The sequence below is a fragment of the Pelobates fuscus genome, chromosome 6, assembly GCF_036172605.1.
Source record: "Pelobates fuscus isolate aPelFus1 chromosome 6, aPelFus1.pri, whole genome shotgun sequence".
Classification (NCBI taxonomy): Eukaryota; Metazoa; Chordata; class Amphibia; order Anura; family Pelobatidae; genus Pelobates; species Pelobates fuscus.
In genome coordinates, this window is record NC_086322.1 from 165,298,060 (window position 1) to 165,321,654 (window position 23,595).

The window sequence follows — 23,595 nt, forward strand, 5'->3', positions numbered from 1 at the left end:
CCGTAATTTTCTTTTCTTGGCTATTTCTCATGGCAGCATCAGGGTTCCCGCCCATTCTTTTATTTTCAGCTTTATAATTGGACTATGGTGTAAGGGGAGGAGGGACTCTTTATACCATAGGTCTAATTAATTAATTAATCTAATTAATTCCTGTCCTGTGACTGCTAAGGGAGGAGCTACCCATAAGTGATGCTGCCATGAGAAATAGCCAGGAAAAGAAAATTACGGTAAGTTTGTCATCAATTTTCTCTAATATAGAGACAATATATTGTTTTGCCACTAGATGGAGACAAAGCTAAACCACAGCAGGAAAGGGAGCAATCAGAAAAAATATATACTTTGTGATGTATATACAAAATGTACAATGTAACAAAAAAAGGGTGGGGAAAAAGTGCAAAATCAAACATTATATACAAATATGGGTTAACACTGTGATGTGTATGGGGAGATGGTGGCTGACTGGGCTGAGTGGCGCTGATAATAGAGGACAGTGTCCTGTTAGATAATCAAAGTATTTTGTAATAGTTTATCACCAGGATGCAACATGGAGAGCCGCCCAACTGGCCAAACGTGCGTTGGGGCTCCACCATTCACCCGTGGTTAGACTGCAGACTCTCGACAGTCTGTGATATTGTATTCCAGCAGACTTCCCTGCACTGCATTCTTTAGAAGAGTTTTTCAATCTGCTCCATAGAGATAATTAGAATCACTCCCTTAGGTGCCCTTGAAGGCACAGATCAGTACATCCTGCAGCAGATCTATCTCCCTGCCCTTTTTGACATTAATATCCATTTTGAGGTGGTGATTATTGTCGGCATTTAGAATCAGTGACGGCTAGATTTAGCTCTCAGATTCCAGCATAGGTGCCCAAGAAGGCACAGATTAGCAATTAGCCATTCCATGCCGACATCATCACCATAACCATTTCAGGTTGACTCTTTACCAACTGTCCTTTTTAGGATTTCACTCCTCACTATTGTAGTAGCTGCTGTCAAGTGACTGTATTCCTATTCTGACGAGGGTTCCCCCTGGCACATTATAGCAATCATGATGCGATCATACCATGTTGCATCCTGGTGATAAACTATTACAAATTACTTTGATTATCTAACAGGACACTGTCCTCTATTATCAGCGCTCCTCAGCCCAGTCAGCTACTATCTCCCCATACACATCACAGTGTTAACCCATATTTGTATATAATGTTTGATTTTGCACTTTTCCCCCACCCTTTTTTTGTTACATTGTACATTTTGTATATACATCACAAAGTATATATTTTTTTCTGATTGCTCCCTTTTCCTGCTGTGGTTTAGCTTTGTCTCCATCTAGTGGCAAAACAATATTTTGTCTCTATATACTCTCTTTATCTATTACAACAATAAAAGATATGTTTTAAAATATACTACCACTTATACTCTAGGGTTAAGAGATTGTTCTCTTCTTTTTTCATTGACTCAATAATTGGGTTCATGCCCTGCTCTTTCAGCCCTCTAGAATCTTTATATTATTCTACTGTATCCCCTCTCCTTTTTATCTAAAGATTAAGGGAGGAGCTACCCATAAGTGATGCTGCCATGAGAAATAGCCAGGAAAAGAAAATTACGGTAAGTTTGTCATCAATTTTCTCTAATATAGAGACAATATATTGTTTTGCCACTAGATGGAGACAAAGCTAAACCACAGCAGGAAAGGGAGCAATCAGAAAAAATATATACTTTGTGATGTATATACAAAATGTACAATGTAACAAAAAAAGGGTGGGGAAAAAGTGCAAAATCAAACATTATATACAAATATGGGTTAACACTGTGATGTGTATGGGGAGATGGTGGCTGACTGGGCTGAGTGGCGCTGATAATAGAGGACAGTGTCCTGTTAGATAATCAAAGTATTTTGTAATAGTTTATCACCAGGATGCAACATGGAGAGCCGCCCAACTGGCCAAACGTGCGTTGGGGCTCCACCATTCACCCGTGGTTAGACTGCAGACTCTCGACAGTCTGTGATATTGTATTCCAGCAGACTTCCCTGCACTGCATTCTTTAGAAGAGTTTTTCAATCTGCTCCATAGAGATAATTAGAATCACTCCCTTAGGTGCCCTTGAAGGCACAGATCAGTACATCCTGCAGCAGATCTATCTCCCTGCCCTTTTTGACATTAATATCCATTTTGAGGTGGTGATTATTGTCGGCATTTAGAATCAGTGACGGCTAGATTTAGCTCTCAGATTCCAGCATAGGTGCCCAAGAAGGCACAGATTAGCAATTAGCCATTCCATGCCGACATCATCACCATAACCATTTCAGGTTGACTCTTTACCAACTGTCCTTTTTAGGATTTCACTCCTCACTATTGTAGTAGCTGCTGTCAAGTGACTGTATTCCTATTCTGACGAGGGTTCCCCCTGGCACATTATAGCAATCATGATGCGATCATACCATGTTGCATCCTGGTGATAAACTATTACAAATTACTTTGATTATCTAACAGGACACTGTCCTCTATTATCAGCGCTCCTCAGCCCAGTCAGCTACTATCTCCCCATACACATCACAGTGTTAACCCATATTTGTATATAATGTTTGATTTTGCACTTTTCCCCCACCCTTTTTTTGTTACATTGTACATTTTGTATATACATCACAAAGTATATATTTTTTTCTGATTGCTCCCTTTTCCTGCTGTGGTTTAGCTTTGTCTCCATCTAGTGGCAAAACAATATTTTGTCTCTATATACTCTCTTTATCTATTACAACAATAAAAGATATGTTTTAAAATATACTACCACTTATACTCTAGGGTTAAGAGATTGTTCTCTTCTTTTTTCATTGACTCAATAATTGGGTTCATGCCCTGCTCTTTCAGCCCTCTAGAATCTTTATATTATTCTACTGCCTCCCCTCTCCTTTTTATCTAAAGATTATGACTGAGTTGAATTTATGGCATTTTCAAAGATATGTGGTATGTCAAACACCCTATAACAATAATTAATTTTCATTTACACATGGTCATAGTCTTCCAAGTATTGGGGAGCTTTTCTATTTCGTTTAGGGTAATATGTACCTGATAATTCTTTGTTTGACCAGTCTCTTCACTCTTTGTGGTCTGGATCTCTTCTGAACACTGCATCAGCATTATATGTTTTTGGTACAGATGGTTTATTTCTTTACCTGTGGGAGCCCTATTCATCATGCGACAGGCCAGTTTACTTTTCAAAAGCTTTCTTTGTAATAAATGTCACAATGTTTGAGAAGTTTTCTGGTGTCAAGATAACACACTAGATAAGGACTGTTTTTGTCAAATCCAACAATGATTCATCTTTCACACCTTGAATCTAACTTTTTCCTGTGATATCTATATGCAAGACATTCTGATCACAATTTTTTTTTTTTAGAAATGTTCGATATTTTGCCTGTTAACATATATAGAGTTTCTTCTAGACCACACTGACACAAAAACAAACACTGATACATATGCAGACACAAAGATACAGACATATAGATACATGCAGATACAAAGAGATACAGTGATACATTCAGATACAAACAATGACCCACACATATACACTGGCATACAGATCCATATACACAGACATATAGATACACACACTGATACAAACAATGACACACACAGATACACTACAAACAGACACAAAAAACACACATACAGATACAAACACTGCCACACATGCATATGCACACACTGACACACACACAGGTCAACATTTTTGCCTTCTTCTGGCTGGGGCTGTTGAGAGTTGTGGGCTTGTTCCTCTCCTGGTCCTCCACCCCCTCCCCCATGAACTCTGTATTTTATGTTTCCATATGGGCCTGTGTCAGCAATTAATTTTTCAGCAGCTTACAGTGCATCACGTTTGCTTTTCAAAAAGTATACAGATACTGCTCCTTAATAGTCATTAGTGAATGTACTGGTATATTTGAAACTTTATTTAACTTGTTATTCTATGGGACCTGCTAAGTCAGGGTGCACCAGTTCTAGTGTGGTTGTTGCTGTAGCATCAGGCATACTGCTTCTACTTTAACAAAGCTTCCTTGAGTCCAAATTTCATATTTTAGATCAGACCTATCAATTTTACCCATAATCTTCATTCCTTCTACGACACTATGTAACTTTGCAATGTCACCATACAAGGGTGTGATTTTTTTTTTTTCAAAATCTACTTGTCCAAGGTATTAAAGCAGTAGCCAAATCTACTTGTCCTTCACAGCAATCTACTTGTCATGATATGCACAATAATTTCAGATTGGGGTACCCGCTTAGAGCCATGGACATAGACACGGTTATTTACTAAACTCAGAATTTTTGCAAATTAAACCCAAATACAAAAAAACGGAGACACAAAACAGCTAATCTGGAAAAATTATCCAACAGCAATAGTCTCAACCTTTTCCATTCAGATTTAATTTGTTAAAGGTTTAGTAAATAACCTGAGTGTTTCACCTTCTGTCCCACCCATACACCCATAGTGAGTGTCTGTGCAGGCTGAGTGTAATATGTGCAGTGTGGACTGGGTATTTTTTGTGCACCTGCTTTGTGCAGGGTGTGTGATAAACCCCAGTTTGTCTCTCCCTCCAAACCCCCAGTAGGGTATCTTCCATATACATTCCACTAGTGTTCCTGCCCCAAACTCATATCATTAGTGTCCCTGCCGCTAACCAAACTCTTTAGTTTCTCTGCATTATCCCTCCCCATAAGTGGATCACAAAAAACAAACTCTTCCTAAACACTGACAAAACTGTCACAATGATCTTTGGAACAGTACCTTAATTACACAAATTACACAATTCCCACCTATCCATCAAAACAAAATCAAATAGCACACTGAAAGAGTGAACTGTGGTCAAATACCTGATTATGTTGTTAGACCCCAATCTATCTTTTGGCCTCCACATAGAAACATTTGCATCTAAACTTTATCCCAAACTAGGTGTCCTGTACAGAAACTAATCCTGCGTAGGCCCTACAGTAAAGGAAAAGATTGTCATTGTACAGCAAATGCCAATCATTGAGTATGGGGATGTAGTGTATGCACCTGCACTGCAAACCCACCTTAATTAACTTAATACATTGTATAACTCGTTCTGCCGATTTGTGCTACAATGTAATTACAGGACCCACCATTGTGACATGCTAAAAGAACTAAACTGGCTGTCGCTGAAATCCAGACATACCCTTTATCTTTCCAGCCTTGTGTTTAAGAGCTTTTCTGGGAAGCTCCCTCCCTACCTGAGCAGAATGTGCTCCCTGGCTGTTCCCACCTCCTATAACCTACAATCCAGTACCAGCACTTTATTTAGTCTAGCCCAATACAAAAAAAAAAGCTGCCTGGTCCTCCTTTTCCTACAGAGCACCGCAATTATGGAACGACCTCCGGCACACTTTCAATATATTGTGTATTAATATTGTTTTTGTATTTTATTGTACCCTATTGTACCAATGCAATGTTTGTGGACCCAGAACAAACTTGAAAACAAGAGAAATCTCAATGTATCTTTCCTGGTAAAATATTATTATTTTTTTTTTTTTTATTCTTTATTTTTGTAGTGCGTAAGTTAGTTACATGCATACACATGGTACCCCAACGGCATTCCATATGTAGATTTCAATACTTTGGTTACAGTAGAGGGTAGATAAACAATGCACTTTTTTTTTTTTTTAAATATACATCAATAAACGCAATACTGGAATCAAGCTTCTATAAACGTGTCTGAAGTACATATCTAAGGTATGCTTCCAACCTGAATTTGCAAAAGATGAGCGAACTAGACATGTAAACAAGCAATTAAAGTTGAGTATTTAAACAATTATAGCAGGTCTGACTGATCTGGCATAAGTAAGGTTATATTAGCTGAGTTACAGCAGGATATGAAAGCGAGGCATGAGTAGTAGGCCAAGTTAAAGGCTGTGTGTCTGATTAAGCTATACATTGCCACGTCATCGTTTAATATGCTGAAGGCCACTTAAAGTATGCTTAAAACACGCTTGGAGGTTTTTCTGGCCTATAATGATATAGCCAAGATCTCGTGCCAACGCTGGTGGTGCTTAATGTTGCTTTGGCTAAAAGAATGAGCATAGCTCGTGGGGCTTATCTGCTAAGTAACATGTTATGTTGACTGCAGTAGAGTGAGGAAGATCAAGGAAAAAAAAAAAAAGGGAAATAAAAATAAACAGTAACATATGAGTATAGCGTTCGCTTAATACTGAGCTAGGCTGTGTACAGATAGGCTTATTATGCATTCTACGGACTGCAGATATTACCCCCCTGTGATCCCCGGTGTGAACAGTCCAGAGAACAAAGTCAGGCACAGAATATAGATGCCAGCCGGCATACTTGAGCGTTTAATTAGGGCCTATGTAACTGGGTGACCATGGGCTGATTGCCCGATGTTGAGTCCAGGCCTCTTTGGGGTCAGCCGATGCCTTGTCGCTGCCGGATGGATGCCCCCCATGTTGGCATTTGCAGAGCTCCGGAGCCATGTGGGGGGGGTGTCGGCTGGTGGGTGTACTGCCTCCCGGTCTGTGCGTCGGGCAGGGTTTACTTGTCTTGTGCTGGATGTCTGGGGTATCTGCCAGGCGCTCTGCTGATGCAGGGTTGAGAGAGTCACTGAGCGGGAGGATGGTTGGGAGCGCCGGCGGGTCCTCTTCTGAAACTCGAGGTCGTGAGTGCTGCTATCCGAGGGTCCCGGCGCTGATTCCCGCCATGGTGAGTGTCGGCTTTGTCTCCGTCGCGGGTCCGCTCGGGAAATGCAGAGAGGAGTTCCCCGCAATTGACGTCGGGTTGCCGGGCGGATCCACGCCATTGCCTCCTTCAGCGCTATCTTTTAGATCCGTTGTCGGGCTTTGTGCTTCGCCCAGAGGTAGGTGCTTATCCGCTCCACAAACTCCCACATGTGTTTGGGTGGCTGAGTGGGCAGTCACTTGTACATGGGCCTCGGCTGGGCCGCCATCTTGGTTAGGCCCTGGTCGTCCCGTTTGGGATAAAGTTTTGTTGCTTGGTCAGGCGTTGGCATGGGGGTAATCGTCCCCAGCGAGGACCGGGATGTCCCCCGCCGGTCCAGAGGGGGGGGGGTAGCAGGGCTGCAGCGTTCTCTTGTGTTTGAGCTCTTCCCGGGCCGGGAGATCGGCCGCCTCCCCCCGGGTTCCAGGCATTGCTCAGGTTCAGGCCGCATGGCTGGTACAGGTTTGTCGGCGGTGTATCGGGGCCGAACTGGTATCAGTTTGTTCGGTATGCTGCCCAGCTTCCGTTCCCGGTCCCCTTGTGCCACTAGCTTGGGTGTAGCCATCGATTTTTGCTCGTACCCGTTTATCGATGCAGGAGCTCCTAAAATGTGCAGCCAGCCATCTTGGCTGTCAGGCCCCGCCCCCAAAAAATATTTTTTAAATAAATAAAATAAATAAAATCTGTGTCCCTGCCCCTGCCCCACCCTCAGTAGTCCCTGTCTCACTCCTTTAGTATCCCTACCCTAACTAGCATCCCTGCCCCTAACCCACCCCATTGTGTGTTTTGTCTGTCTGCCTGTGTATCTGCATATGTCAGTGTTTGTATCTGTGTATATGTATCACAGTATGTGTATGGCAGTGTATGCATTTATGTTCATACATCTCAGCATTCAAACGCCAACCCTATACACAAATTTACCCATCCATGCAAATGTGAACACTAAATACAAACATATCTCTATATTAGAACACAAACATTATATATAAACACAGCACAGCCTTCAAAAACAAACACTACATACAAATGCATGCCTGCATTCAAAGCCAATACTGCATATAAACACACCCCCTACATTCACACACATACTCCACACTAAAACAGGCTTACATTCAAACACTGCTCAGTGCTTAATGCAACCATGCAAGGATGGACAAATAGTAGACCCCAGTTGGCAAAACATTGTGCGAGTTGCATGGCAGATGGGGGTACATTTTGACCACCTTTGCGATAAAAGGGGCCCAAAAAGATTCTTGCACCAGGGCCCTCTCTACCTTAGATCCATCACTGCTTGTATTCATATATAAAATGTGTGAGAAAAGGACTGAAAATTGGAGGAGAGTAAAGATGAGTTAAAATTGAGAGTGTAAATGGCTAGGGTGGGGTCATCAATCTCAAAACCTTTTCGTAATTGTAAAACCTCTACTTGGTAGTAGTGTAATCATTGTCTTTTCTTTTGTATTATTAAAAATAACTCACCAGATGTTACTTGTGTACATTTTATTACAAAAATAGATACTATTACAAGGTCAGCATTCCCAACCAGAATGATAAATATATTTAAAACAGAAAAAATATAAAGGTTAACATTTAACACCTATATGCCATGCAAACTACAGTAAATAAGTTAAAAATCTGTATTTTCTGAAACCATTTTGGCAATGGGAATATTGACTGTGTTAAAGTGCATTTTAAATATAGTCATTCATTATAACATGATTATTAAACATTGAGACAAATCTCTTTAGTTTGAGGCATTTATAATGTAGAAGTAATTTGGGATTTGGGTCATTGGAAACATCCCTTCTTATTCTGAATGATCAAAGAGGCTTCGATATGATCTCCAGTCATAAAGGTTGCAGACAAACCATATTTAGAATATAAAATATTAATTGTTAGAGGAATTCTAAACCATGGTCGGAGGAAAGTCAACAGTGACCAATAAAGGCACATTAAATAAACCTAAACAACACTGTATTCTGAAAGCTACAAATTATCAACTGGGCCATTTACATAAAAATAGCAGAAATTAATAATATTATCTGTGCTATCTATGCTTAATATTTGTAATTTCCCATCACAATTCTCCTGTCTCTAGCACATCTAATAGCATAGTTTAGGTTGTGCTGACACTCAGTGCCACTTTGGGACAGATTTTATGAATTAGTCTGGAATACCCCATGCAACTGACATTGTGACCTACATATCCAGGTCCGCATTTTCTGCTAAGTCATGCTGAGTGGCTATTAAGACAATGCCCTGCACACAGTCCAGTTATGCAAGACCATTGAATGGAAAACATGGATTTAGCATCAAGCTTTCACTCCATAATTCGTTCTCATAGGATCACACAGCGTATTCTATTCTTTGCCTCGACATCATCATGGCACGTTTCAGTTGCTCGTATGACACAAACATTACTACATTCCATGAACCAAGCCGAAGGAATGAAGGCATAAACCTGCAAGCAAAGGAAATACAGTCATTTAACCTCAGTCAGTCTACAAAAAGATGGAGTTTCCATGTGTTTTATTATTATTTAAGAAAAAAAGTTCTGGACCATTCTTCCCACTGTCCTTGTCATCCCTACAGTCTATTCTATTTTTTTGACCCTCCTGTCCCCATATTGTTCATTTTTTATTTTATCATTTGTCTCTGCACCCGATCTCTTTCCTAGGCGCTGCCATCTTTCCCAGCCTGGGAATGACGTCTGTCTTCACCTGTCCCTGCCTATACTTAAAGCTCTCATATACAAGAAACTCATGAAGTTTGACCCCGAAGAAGATGATGGACAGGTAAGCATCATGGAGACATTTGTCTTGACAAAAGAAGTAAAGCTTGACTTAAGCTGTCCAGGAAAATAAGTGTGCATAGAGAAAATAAAATGGAATGGATCAACAGACAGGCAGCCAAGAAGAATTGAATGAAGAAATGTAGGTTTAAGGGGACAGAGACACTTTAAACATTCTGTAGTGATTGTACATTAGGTGAAAAGGCACTCACTAAGTCCCTCATTCCCACCACTCCAAAGTAAGTATTATTTTATCATATAGCTTATATAATTGTAGAACATATTACTCATATTAATTTTTAGCAAAAATAATAGTTATTTATATTTTGTTGTCTTGACCTGTTCCAACTCATAATTTCACAGCAAAACTAATTTAGCATAGATCGGCTGAAGACAAATATCAATTGCCAGAACGGCTTAATTAAAATAATATTTTGTATTATGTTGTATTCAGAAATCACTGACCAAAGTGTGACTCCAAAGTGGGTATTGAATGTTACAGAGCGTGCCAGAATCAAAGTGCTTGAGATATATGTATATTTATTATATAAAATATGACTCCCTTACCCTTTGTAAAACGCTGTCGGCCCTTCCTTGGTGAGCATTGTCCACGCACAGTTAATAGCGGATTTGTACTGGCCAGGAGGTGAGTTCATGTATCTGGTTTTTACAACATCCACAGGAGAGGCTATAACCGTCGTACAGAACCCAGCCCCAAACGCAGACACAAAATGACAAGGGAGATTATCTACAAAACAAAGGGGGGGGGGGGGGGGGAGAAAGGAAACATTTTTAATGAGGGTTGCCATTTGAAAAATGTTTAGTGTGAATGAAAAAAAACCACAACTTTAATGCAGTGAATTGAAAATCTGGTCATTTCTGTAGAACAGTGGTTCCCAAACCAGTCCAGGTTTTGTCAGTATCTCCATTGGAGTAGAAAAGGGTAACATTTAAATCCTGGACAGTTGCTGTGAGGACTGGATTTGGAACTGCTGCTGTAGACTGACAAGTGGAACAATGTACTACAAATAGGCATAAATAACAATATAATAATAATAATATTAATAAAGTCTAAAAAGTTAACCCTGCAATATTGGTTTTGGAATAAGTGCTAGCAATGGTGGATATCCACCATATCTTTATAACCGCAATCAATATCCAAGAATATTCAGTGTCTTGGCTGTCTGGGGAGCGACTAGACACTGGAAACAAAAGTGCAGTTTTCTTACTCCATGACCACTACTAAAAACAGAAGTAGTCATCCCATTAAGGATTCTGTAGGCCAGCATTGAGTAACATGAGAATCTAGGTTCTTTAAATGATATCCTTAGGATGGAGACAGAAAACTGATTGCTACACTATACTTTATTAACTTAAAACAAATAAACTTTTTCTGAGATAAATCTGCAATTGACACACCAGTACAGTATGAGCTATATATTCTAAAATGTTTCATGGTTTTATATTGTATGATTACCTGTTAACAGCTTATAGTGAAGTATGTTCTCTTTTATCAGGTCATAGGTTACCAATTCAGTGCAGTTGACAATAGCATTTCTTGTGACGTTTGGAAATGTTCCTGTATGGAAATAAAAGAGGTCATGTTTAATATTAATCACTAATCAATAGGCACATTTTTTTGTTATGGGAAGGATTTACTTACTAAATGGAAAAGGGTGGTGAATTAATTACTGAAGTCGAAGTTTCAGCCAAACATAGTAACATTGGGAAAAATATCTAACTCATTAATTGAAGAGCTTGCCTGTTTTCTACCTTTGCTTATGATGTCACTGCAATTCACTACTTTACACCCACTTGCTAACTATTTGTTATTATTAGATTATGGCATTTTTGTGTACATACCTTTCCAGAGCCCCCTCATTCCTTCCTCTTTGGCAATGGTTTTGTATGCATCCAAAGTTCCATTGTATCTCTTCTTAACTCCACGTAGACTGCTCTGTGCTTGAAACCTGACTTTTACCACATCAGTGGGCTGTGCGATGGTGACCGCCATTGCTCCTGTTGTGCACCCAGCTAGAATCCGGATACCGATCCCTGCATCTGTACAAAAAGAATTATAGTTATAATGGTAAGCAATGTGTCATAATCAGTTGACCGTGAAACTGTGCATAACAATGACAGTTTTACTTCATGGATTGTCTGCGTTTAATAGAGCAATGAATACTTACGCTCTTTCCCATTGGTGTAGAAGTTTTTCACTGAATCGTACAAGCCAATCCGAATAGAAGCAAAGCTCATCTGCCTCTGGAGTCCGGCTACTAATCCGTTATACAGACTGGTGGGTCCCTCTGTTTTTATCATGGTTGTGATCGTGCCAAAAACTCCTTTGTATCGAATTGCATTTACTGCTCCTGCCACAGCAGATTCTCCTTGTATCTAAAATCAAAAGTATTGTGGCGACGGTTAGTCCATATACTCAAACAATATAGAAAACATATGTTCCTGAGCATACAGAAAATATCTGTGAATCAGAATTATGTAGTTACATTTTATTATGTACTTACAAGAAAAAATTGGGACCTGATGAAAGTTTTATTCTAAACTGAAACGTTGCCCATAATAAAAGTAAAAGAGACATGAGAGTTCTATCCTATTTTGTATTTGTATTTTTCTATGGGATTTAGCACCAGTCAATTTAAGTATTATTATTAAACAGGTATTGGAAATCCTTACGTTTTGTTAGTATATAGTTAATCTAGAATGAATTAGTAAAATGTAGCTCGCTAAAATAGTGAAATTATATCTATATTCTTCTCTCCAATTTGTCAGTGGCTTGTATTATCTTACACATTAATTTCATAAACATCGTTTCATAAATGATATTATCCATTTAGCTGCTGTTAAACTGTAAATAATTGAATTCTAATTTGAATCATCCTTTTTGATTTTTTTTTTGTATTTGAATGCTTAACCCCTTCACTACTAATATATTTCCGAGTGAAAATATATTAGCATCACATGTACTTGAAGCAAGGGATGCTTAGATAGTATAGGAACATATCATACATTTATCAATTTTGTGTATATATTGCTTTGAAGACAAATGTAAAAAAAAAAAAAAAAACTATAATAAAAATGTAAAAGTAAATTTACACAATTTTAGTTTTCACTTATTTGTCCAGCCTTTATAAAAATATTTGGGAAATTAAACGCGACCATTAAAAAAAAAAATAATTACAATTTGGAGCACTAGCGGTAAAACTATAAATACAACAATTTTCAGTTGAGATATGGCCAATGCCATTTGGCTCTATGCATAAGTAAAAGATCATTTTTTTTTTTTTTTGAGAATTGACAATTTATTTTTTTTTGATATTTTTTCAAATCAATAACATTGGGGTACAGAAAGGAAGATGGGGATATGTGTGTAAGCTGATGTAGGTGGGTAATCTTGTGTGAGGCCCAGATCTTATAGTTGAAAGATGGATTAAGCACATGCAGGGTTTTCAATGGGGTCGCTGGTGACCACTTGGAGGGTGAGCCTGGGACTGGGTATGGCAACCGATTATGTTAGCTAGTTGGGTGGCTCTGTAATACTCCCTTACGTCGGTGAACCCCAGTCCTCCATTTCTCACTGTGTGGGACAGTAGTCTCCAGGGAACCCTCGGTCTCTTGTGTTGCCAACTAAATTTCAATAGAGTCGTCTGTAAGGCTTTAAGCAAAGATCTTTTGAATAGATCAGGGACAGACAGTGAGCTTTGCTGAGTTTACAACAGACTTACACACATTTGCAAATAATTGTTGTAATTGGGAAACAATGACAAAGAAGATACGATATCTTTTGAAAAGAACTACCACAAATTGACGCAAAAAGAAAGAATGAGAACGGAAAAAAGCTTAGAGAGAGACTCAATAGCTTGTCCTTCGGTACATCCCTGCTCAGGTCTCAAAATAGTGTTTGCTCACTTTTGCCATTAGAGAGAGAACATATCTGAAGCATATCAGACTGGTCCCACCCGTACGGCAGTCTATGCCAGCAAGATCCCTCTGCAAAAAGCCCAAAGGAAGGCCGAAACGATCGTCTGGTGTTGCTGTATCTCTTGTGCAGAGGGAACTTGCTGGTATTTTAGATGTGGACTGCCGTATGGGTGGGACCAGTCTGATATGCTTCATATAAGTTCTATCTGTAATGGCAAAAGTGAGCTAAAACTATTTTGAGACCTGAGCAGGGATTTACCGAAGGGCAAGCTATTGAGTTTACTCTAAGCTTTTGTCCGTTCTCAGAGTTCTCATTCTTTCTTTTTTTACCACAAATTGACCCTTAAAAACCTTCATATTTCCAGTAATATATACTAAAGCACGGAACCAGGTACCAGAAGCACCAGTTCTAGTACAGGCACTGGCTTGACATTACTACATTGACATCTTACCTGTAATCTAACTTTTGCAGTGTCCAGGGGGAATGTGAAGAGGTCAGCTATGCATGCAGCTGTACCGGCACCGATGAACTTAACAGCAGGAGTAGGAGGGATATCAGAGGGTCTTAGTCCAACCATCTTGGAAAGGTCAGTGGAAGACTCTGAGAGAAATATGAATAGGTGAATAAACGCAAGCTTGAAAACACAGAAAAGGCACAGTTCCATAACTTAAATCATGCATCCCACAAAAATCAATAATGCTCCGTATATTATTCTCACTCACAAGGGCTGACACCAAGCAGGTAATGTTGCAGCAATTACTTATGCTTTAATTAAAGGGACACTATAGGCACTAGAAGAATTTAATTTCATTGAATTGTTTATAGTGCATGGAGCTGCCTAGTCCTGTCTCTCCATTCAATGTTAAAACAATTTTTGAGCAGTTACGTGGGGCTGCCCACGTTTGTTTTTCTTTCTCCCTTTTTATTTTTTCCTCTCCTTATCACTGTATGTATACTACTGTATTGAACGCCGCTGATCCTCTGTTAACCAGCAGTTAATAATGGTAAACCGCTCTCATATATAGTATGCTCAGCAATGCTGGACCTGCGCGTCCTAACCGTTTGAATTTATTGCCTTTTTGAATCTCTCAATAAACAGATTTACAAAAAAAAAAATTTTTGAGCAGTTAGTTTAATACTGAATGATGGTCTTGGCTGTTCACAGTCTGACCTACACTGGATGTATTGCTAAGGCAGGGATTACAGTCTTCCTTCCTTACCAATTCATAGCACCAATGGCAGCTCTGATAGACAGACGCTGTCAGACAATTGCTGCTGAGGCGAATGCTTCCCCATTAGCCCAAACAGGATAGAGAAGATGGGCTGCTGAGGATACTCATTAAGCATTAGAACATAAAAACGGTTTAATAATGAATGAATGAAAGGACAGTGCCCGAGGGCTACAGACACCATAACCACTTCAATGAGATATATCAGTTACAGTGCCTACAGTGTCCCTTGAAGCTCAGCCAGCACCATTAAACTTTGTAATTCCCAAGCTAACTGTTGGTTAATATTTAATACCCAGCAACAAATATGTAAAGCTCATCTACGAATATGACTGAAAAGAAAAGTAACATTTTACTAGTACTAGAGAACGGAATACTAGCTTATATAACCAATGTAGATATGGTTCTAAATGAACAAACAATATGAATGGATACTGGATAATAGTCAAGTAAATAACCTAAAAGTTGTATTAGAAAAGAGATAGAATCCTGATGTCTTATTGCAATATCAGACAGCATTTGTACTAGTCTATATTTACTTACAGTGGGTTGCAGTGACAGAGGTGATCAAGCCTTGCTTGCTCTTTCTGTTGATGTGAGGCTTCCTCTGTACCGGTCACCCATCAGTTGTGCTCCTTATAAAGACCCAGTGAGTTATGATGTCACCCTGACATTCCATAGGGAGGGAGTCTGCCTTACCTGTGAGAGGAGCAGAGCACACACACCCCTGATATAAGGCCATCCCACAACCTTCAACCTTCACAAAACAGCAGGTGCACTACTGCAAATTTGAATACCTATTGGATACAACTGGAATATTCAGACGTTGAGCTTATTTTTTTCTTTTTTATAAATTAATAACCAGTGCAAACTAGAAAATGAATGAAGGTAAATGCAATTCGCATAAATAAGGCAGGACAACATGAAGAGGAAGCAGTGTCTTAGAAGGCCAAAAACATGTACCCCTAGGTAGAGAACGCCAGTTATACAGTGTTAATAGAGTGGCACACCTGGGAAGGATTGTAGTAAGTATGATATGTGAAACAGTTAAAAACTGCTTTATTGGCCTCTGGTAGGTACGTACAACTAAAGTACAATAGAAATATATGTTAATAAATCACAACTATTTTTCTTTCAACATTCTTTATTTTTGTAGTACAAAGAAAACAAAAATGTCAGAAAAAGACATCAGGATGGTTGGATACATAGTAGTAAAAGGAAGAGATCGGATCTGTCAAGAATACTGCACTTTTTAACAATAATTTCTCAAGATCTATATCCTAGAAAACAGTAGGATTAAACTTTGTCATCTGACACACATAAAGGGCAAATAGTAAAAATAAATAAAAATAAATTAGCAATTTGAACTTCAAAGAGTAGGTAATTTTAACTTATTGGTAATATCTCTATTTGTTGCTGTAAATATGTGCAGACGGTTAAAGTTTGTGTTGGGAACTGGGGTAACTAAAAAGAAAGGGTATTGACTATAGCACTTTCTAAGGTTATATGGAATACTTAATGGAGTAGCTAATCCATAACTAAGGGAGCGGTGGGGGTAAATTCTCGCAGCAATATTAAGGTTGTATAACTGAAACTTTGCTCGACATTGCAGAAACTAGAAAATGTCTTGTATATGGAACTCCTAAACAATAATGACATAAAATCATAAACAATGATAAAATCTAAAATAATGACAAATTGCAAATCGTACAGTTGAACAATTATTGTCTTCACCACCACCACCACCACCACCACCAGTAGTCAGGTACCCAGGTGACCATCCACCCTATCCCTCAGTACAAAAGGAGCTATATTACTTGGATCCCAGGCACGGGGACTAGCTTGCATGGTTGTGTAAATACTTGGCACCGATAGTCCCAATGTTGGTAGAAATGAGAGTTCCTCTATTATGGAGGTGAGTTTATGATCTCTCCAATCTCTGTAATACTCCATTTCCTCTATCAGACTACCACCTCCTATCATTTGTTCTTGAGTTCCCCCACACCCAATATCCTGAACTTAACCCCCCTCAACTCAGGTGGAATTTGAATTCTCTTTATTTCCAACACCTCTTGAATGCTATCCATTCTGAACTCTCATCCATCCCTACCCTCTCCTGTCCCTCTTTTGCCATCTCCTCATATAACGCTACCCTCACCTCTGCCCTAGATGCTGCAGCCCCGCTCCAAGCACACACCTCAAGAAGGGGGCACCTCCAACCGTGGCACACTAAGCAACCCGCTACCTGCAGTGATGCTCCCATTCAGGAAATCTCGCACCTTGTCAGACTTTCTACACTATAAATTTCATACAGCACAGCTCATCCTTGCAAAAACTACCTACTTTTCTTCTCTCATTAGTTCATGCTTCCGCAGTCCTAGTCATATCTTTAATACTTTTAACTCTCTTCTTCGCCCTGCTGTGTCCACCCCACAAACTAATCTTTCAGCTTATATCTTTGCAAGTTAATTGACTGACAAAATTGAACAGATGAGAAATTAATTTTCTCCCCTTCTCCCCTCCCTATCTCAACCTCATTTGTACCATACCAGCTCTACCTTCCAAGACCTCTCTCCAGCTACTGAACAGGAGGTGGCTGTGCTTCTCCTTTCCTCTCGTCCCACCACGTGTCTGTATGATCCCATCCCGTCCCACCTCATTAGATCTCTCATCCCTGTTAACGCACATCTTCAACTGCTCTCTTTCTTCTGGTGTTATACCAGTTCCCCATAAATATGCAACTGTTGTACCTGTCCTCAAAAAGCCATCTCTTGACCCTACCTCCCCTTCCAACTATCGTCCCATATCTCTGCTCCCTTTATCCTCAAAGCTTTTGGAAAATCTTGTCTTTACCCATCTGACTTGCTTCCTCAATTCCAACTCTCTCCTTGACCATCTTCAGTCTGGATTCCGCCCCCTCCATTCCACAGAGACTGCTCTGACTAGAGAGTGACAAATGATCTCATTGCAGCCAAATCCAAAGGCCACTACTCCATACTATTTCTTCTTGACCTATCTGCTGCCTTTGACACTATTAATCATGGCCTTCTTTTCCTAACTCTTCAATCTGTTGGTCTCTGTGACACAGCCTTCTCATGGTTTTCCTCCTCTCTCTCCCAACGCTCCTTCAGTGTCTCTTTTTCCAACAACAGCTCTCTTAATCCTGTCTCAGTCGGAGTCAATCAATTAATTAATTTGGATTCCACTACCACCTGTATGCTGACGACACCCAGATATACCTCTCCTCCCCTGACCTCTTCCCTGTTGTCCTACAACGTGTCACCAATTGCCTTTCCTCTATCCAGTGGCGTACGTACCGCGGTCGCAGGGGTCGCAGCTGCGACCGGGCCCGGCTCTCCAGGGGGCCCGGCCGCCCTGCGGACCCCCGCGACCGGGTAGCAGCTGCCACGCTTTGCGGCCCCGGCCCATGCAGCAAACCGCCGGGGCCGCATGTTAAGTGGTTCATCAGGTGGCCCATGCTGTCAGGGCCACCCGATGGACATGGATTGTAAGGGGGCCCGGTCTGCGCTGGGCGCTTTAAGAGCGCGACCGGGCCCCCTGTGATTACATCATCACGGCTGGGAGGAAGTGACCGCACGTCACTCCTCCCAGCATACTGAGAGCCCGCACGGGAGGAAACCGAAAGGAGGAGGGAGTCAGAGTGGGAACTCTGACTCCCATCAGGCTGAGCCACCACTGGACCCCAGGGAAAGTCACACATGGTAGGAAACATTTTGTGTATTTGTGTCTCTGTATGTCTGTGTGTATGTGTGTATGTATGTCTGTGTCTATGTCTCTGTATGTGTGTATGTCTGTGTCTCTGTCTCTGTATGTGTGTATGTCTGTGTCTCTGTATGTGTGTATGTCTGTGTCTCTGTATGTATGTGTGTGTCTGTGCATGTATGTTTGTGTCTCTGTATGTGTGTGTCTGTCTCTGTATGTATGTATGTCTGTGTCTCTGTATGTGTGTATCCGTATGTATGTCTGTGTGTGTGTGTGTGTGTGTGTGTATCCGTATGTATGTCTTTGTATGTGTGTGTGTCTGTCTGTGTCTCTGTGTGTATGTATGTCTGTGTCTTTGTCTGTGTGTGTGTGTGTGTGTGTGTGTGTGTGTGTATCTGTATGTATGTCTGTGTCTCTGTATGTGTGTGTCTGTGTCTCTGTATGTGTGTGTGTCTCTGTATGTGTCTGTGTGTATGTGTCTGCGTGTGTGTCTCTGTATGTATGTGTCTGTCGGGGTTGTGTGTATGTGTTTGTGTCTGTATGTATGTGTCGGGGGGGGGCCCACAGTCAGGGTAGGGGGGGGGGGCCCACGGATCAGTTTCGCACCGGGGCCCCATGGAGTGTGTGTACGCCACTGCCTCTATCACTGATTGGATGTCCTCCCACTTTCTGAAACTGAGTTTCTTATTTTTCCTCCTCATAACACTGATCCTCCTTCACTCTCCCTGCAGGTTGACGGTACCTGCCTCACCCTATCCTTTCAAGCTCACTGTCTTGGTGTCATTTTTGATCCAGTCCTCACCTTTGCACCTCATGTCCAGTCTGTTGCTAAAACCTGTAGATTCCAGCTTAAAAACATTGCCCGCATACGCCCCTTTCTTACGCAAGATGCTGCCAAGGAGCTTGTTCATGGTCTAGTAATCTTGCGCATGGATTACTGTAATTCTCTCCTAATTGGTCTATCCAGAAGCCGTACTGACCCCTTACAATCTGTGATGAATGCTGCTGCCAGGCTGATCTTTCTTTCCTGTTGCTCCTCTCACACCTCACCCCTCTGTCGATCCTTACACTGGCTTCCTGCAAATTTACGCCTGCAAGACTTCTCACGGGCGGCTCCTTTCCTTTGGAACAGCCTGCCTACCCCTGTCAGACTATACCCTAGTCTTAAATCCTTTAAGAAGTCCCCCAAAATTCATGTTTTCAGGATTGCTTATGGCCTCCAAGAGTAACTTCTATCTCTCTACTAAAGGGCCACACTCCACTCTCACCTCCACTTCTGCTACTTTCCCACCATGTCTATTTGGTGTCTCCCTCAATACCCTTCCTACTGTGTTTTTATACCCCACTTCCTCTACACTGTAAGGTCATTTGAGCAGGGTGCTCAACTACCTATTGTTCCTGTTACATTTTGTTATTGTCTCATTTGGTAACTTCCCCTCTTATAGCTAGCGCTATATAAATACTACTACTACTAATAATGTCCCCTTTTGGTTCAAGAGTAATCTGGGTGCCCACTATCTGTAGTTCAGTCCAGCTGAGTACAACTGATGCGTGATATGGCTGATATATTTATGCCAGTGAAGTGTAGACCTGGTAAGGTCTTGACAAAAGTCAATTGAGAGTATTCAAAGGAAATGGCATTTTGCCCCTAGCACAGACATAAGGTGGCCCTTGTCCTGAGAGGAAGAGCAGGTAAGGTTGACATCTCGAATGATAGTAGATGATGGCTTGGCTGGAGCAGGTAGTCAGTATGCCTCTCTCTAAAGTAATTTTCCCGGCAACATTGGGCTGGTAAAATAGATGTTAGGAGACACCTTCAGTAGTGTGGTAGTTCTTCTGCACAAACTGTGGTTAGTATGTGTAATAAGTGGGGGGATCTGATTACCAGTCAAACTGTATGCCAATGAAGTGTTATTGTGTTCTAATACAGGGATTCAAGCCCAGATTCTACCCTTATGCAATAATGGAGTCCTCTGTGAAGCACATGGCCTTTCACCAGGCAAAATCAGTTGGGTTGTTGATAAACTCATCCTCCATTCCCTTCCAATGCAATCCCCATTCCCCCAGGAGGCACTCTGGTTCTGTTACATCCTAAGGGATTGACTGAGGGAGGTGTGTCCAGCAGAAGGAGGGGCTAACCTGTTTAAAGCCCTGTGAATAGCACATTTTCAGGCTCTTTGAATTACCTCTCTTCACCTTCTCTCTCTCTCTCTCTCTCCCCTCTCCCCACTATACACACCCTCTCTCTCTTACTCTCAGCTGACGATCAATGGAGTGGTAACTGTATCATGTGTCTATGCCTGTTTTGCTATGTTAATTTAGCCTACTTTCCATTCAGTCAATGACTAGTTTTAGTAGCAACATATACTAGCCTATTTGTTTGATTAGCCTCGCTTAATAAATATTATTGAATTGCCGAAAGCAAGGGGTGTGGACTCTGACTTTACACTCCGTCTTTAAGTTAAGTTATTATTTTTAGTTATTAACGTTATTATTAATTCCAAGTTTACTCCAACTTGCGAGATTAAACGTTTATTACATTTGGCGAGCCAGGTGACGTTTATTACAGTATGCAACCGTTTTTAATATGATTGCGTCTGAAGCAATTCTCTAGAGCTGTCAATTGCATAATACCTATTGTTGAAGAGTATCACTCATGGTAAACATGTTGATGATCTTTATGTTATAGTGTACCAGCTCATTTTTTTTTTTTTAAATCCATGTGCATCGACATTTTTGAAGAAATCACTTTACTACCTTTCCGGTCCCTCTATTTTACAGCCATCTTTATGCACCTTGGTCCATACTGTCAGTGATCCTAGCCAACACTCACTATTCTGCAATTGTCGGTAGATTTTGAAAAGCAAGTTGCAAATCGTGAGCACTAAGTCAGATAATGAACAGTTTGACTGAAGCTGCTTAATGTCAGAACGGAGGCATCAACTAAAGTCTAAACACATCTATTTTAACCTCAACAAATTGCTTCACACTTTTTATATCAACAAAATGAATACTACAATTATTTATATAGTACCAGCATTTTTCACAGTGCTGTACAACAGGCAAATAAGGCAGCATTTAATTCTATGAAAACACACGTTTGACACCCCTGGAACAAATTACCCTACCTGGGGCACATTAAACTTGACACTTTGGACTTGATATCTTAAAGTTGCTATGGAAATCACAGCAAACAGTAGAACATTGTGTTACAAATTTACATGTTATGACATTTTCGGGGGTGAGACGTAAATATCAATGTGAACAGCCAGACTGTCACACATGTTGCAAATCTATTCGAGATTGAGATCTTGCCTTATTCAAACGCTTGGTAAATTGAATGTAACCCTTAAGTGCATCATTTTGCTTACTGTTGAAGTATTAATGTACCCATTTAAAGTATGCCTATTGTTTGATAATGAACACCCTCTTCTTTTCTGTACCCAACTGTCTTTCTAGTGACTCAATAAAAATGGTCAAATTGGAGAAAAAACAAAACACATTTGACATACAGTTACAGTAAACAAAGAGGACCCTGAGTTAAAATATTCCACAAAATTGTCTTTTAACTGTTTCTATAAAGTTTTAACACTTAGTGTCCCTTTCCCTCTGAGTCCCACCTCTCAAGTAAAGTGTTTAAAAAAACAAAACAAAAAAAAAAACTTTAAAGACTTGGTCCCTCGGCGCTGGCTTTGTCTCCTGATCTGACGTCAGGCGCATAGGGAAACCTAATAGCCATGCACGGTGAGCACCAAATGTGCATTTGGCCTTCTCCATAGAAAAGCATCGAATCAATGCCTTCCTATGGGGATTTTGAAGGTAGTGGATGTGCTCATGCAATGCCTGTGAATGCCCATTGTTGTTTTACGGAGTTAAACACCATGAAAATGCAGGAATAACCTTTAGTGGCTGTTTAGAATCCAGTAGATGCTGTATTAACACTGCAATGACAACAAATATCAAGGAAGGTGCACTCATAGGATTTTGTAGTTAGATCTTAAACCAGAAAATGTGTTGACGTTTCAGTCCTCTGTGGGACTTTTCTTAAAAGGACCACTATAGGCACCCAGACCACTTCAGCTCAATGAAGTGGTCTGGGTGCCAGGTCCCCCAGGTTTTAACCCTGTAGCTTCAGAGAAACTGCTATGTTTACACTAGGGTTAGTCCAGCCCCTAGTGGCTGTCTCACAGACAGCCGCTAGAGGGGCTTCCGCGATTCTCACTGTGAAAATCAGTGAGAAGAAGCTGACGTCCATAGGAAAGCATGAGAAATGCTTTCCTATGAACTGTCTGAATGCGCGCGCGGCTCTTGCCGTGCATGCGCATTCAGCGCTGACGTCAGGTGGAGGAGAGTCCCCAGCGTCGAGGAAGCCAGGCGCTGGAGAATGGTAAGTGTTTAACTCCTTCAGCCTAGCAGAAGTGGGACCCTGAGGGTGGAGGGAACCAAAGACCCTATAGTGCCAGGAAAACGAGTTTGCTTTCCTTGCACTATAGTGGTCCTTTAAGAATACATATATTAAATATATAAGAGAGCATGTATAGGAATTCAGTACAATGCTGTAAAACTTATTTTATTGAAGCAGACAAGCAACGAAACCAGTGTCAACATTTTAATCCTTTAACAAGACTTTTCAATCTTGAGAAAAAGTCCTGTGAAGGACTGAAATGTAATCTGGGACTTTGTTGCTTATGTCTGCTTCAATAAAAGCAGTTTTATAGTATTGTACTAAAGTTCTACGAGCACACGTTTTCATTTGTTCTAGGTTACCTGGTTGGAGTTATGAGCAAATAGGCAATGATACAGGAGGGAGACGGTCTCTCTCTATCAAAGAGAATTTCATATTATACCAAACACCATAAGGGATCTGAAGTGGTCATGATGCCAGCAGTCTGTATATGCAAGTGAATAGCTATGAAATACTGAACATACTGAAATTAACCCCTCTGCTCCTGGACACTGCTAAAACTAGAGTTCCAGGCTGGCTAATATCAATCCTGTGCAAAACTGATCTCACTCTAACACAGCACACTCTGGCGAGGGGGAGTTATGTAAGCAAAGGAGGATCAGACTGTGGGGAGAAGTTGGCCTGTGCAATGGAAAAAATTTAATTACGATCCACAAAAATGGTTACTTTAACCAAAACCAGTTAGAATACACTTTTAATCCTTG

At 40.6% G+C, this 23,595-nt stretch overlaps 1 protein-coding gene across 1 annotated transcript; it reads right to left on the bottom strand.

The window, feature by feature from the left end:
- Positions 1–8,277: 8,277 nt before the first annotated feature.
- Positions 8,278–15,309, bottom strand: UCP1 (uncoupling protein 1). Its single transcript, XM_063458456.1, has 7 exons — positions 15,247–15,309; positions 13,926–14,074; positions 11,724–11,931; positions 11,398–11,595; positions 11,012–11,113; positions 10,102–10,282; positions 8,278–9,204 (listed from the first exon to the last, which is right to left on the bottom strand). Exons 2-7 carry the CDS (start codon positions 14,049–14,051, stop codon positions 9,090–9,092), a joined length of 930 nt encoding a protein of 309 aa, XP_063314526.1. The 5' UTR covers positions 14,052–14,074; positions 15,247–15,309; the 3' UTR covers positions 8,278–9,089.
- Positions 15,310–23,595: the final 8,286 nt, after the last annotated feature.

What these genes read in the sequence shown, in the direction of transcription:
- UCP1 (XM_063458456.1), bottom strand. Translation starts at nt 14,051, where the DNA reads ATGGTTGGACTAAGACCCTCTGATATCCCTCCTACTCCTGCTGTTAAG. An exon ending in CTACACCAATGGGAAAGAGC is followed by an intron (nt 11,596 to 11,723) that starts GTAAGTATTCAT and finishes CTTTTTGTACAG; the next exon opens with ATGCAGGGATCGGTATCCGG. An exon ending in CCGACAGCGTTTTACAAAGG is followed by an intron (nt 9,205 to 10,101) that starts GTAAGGGAGTCA and finishes CTTTGCTTGCAG; the next exon opens with GTTTATGCCTTCATTCCTTC.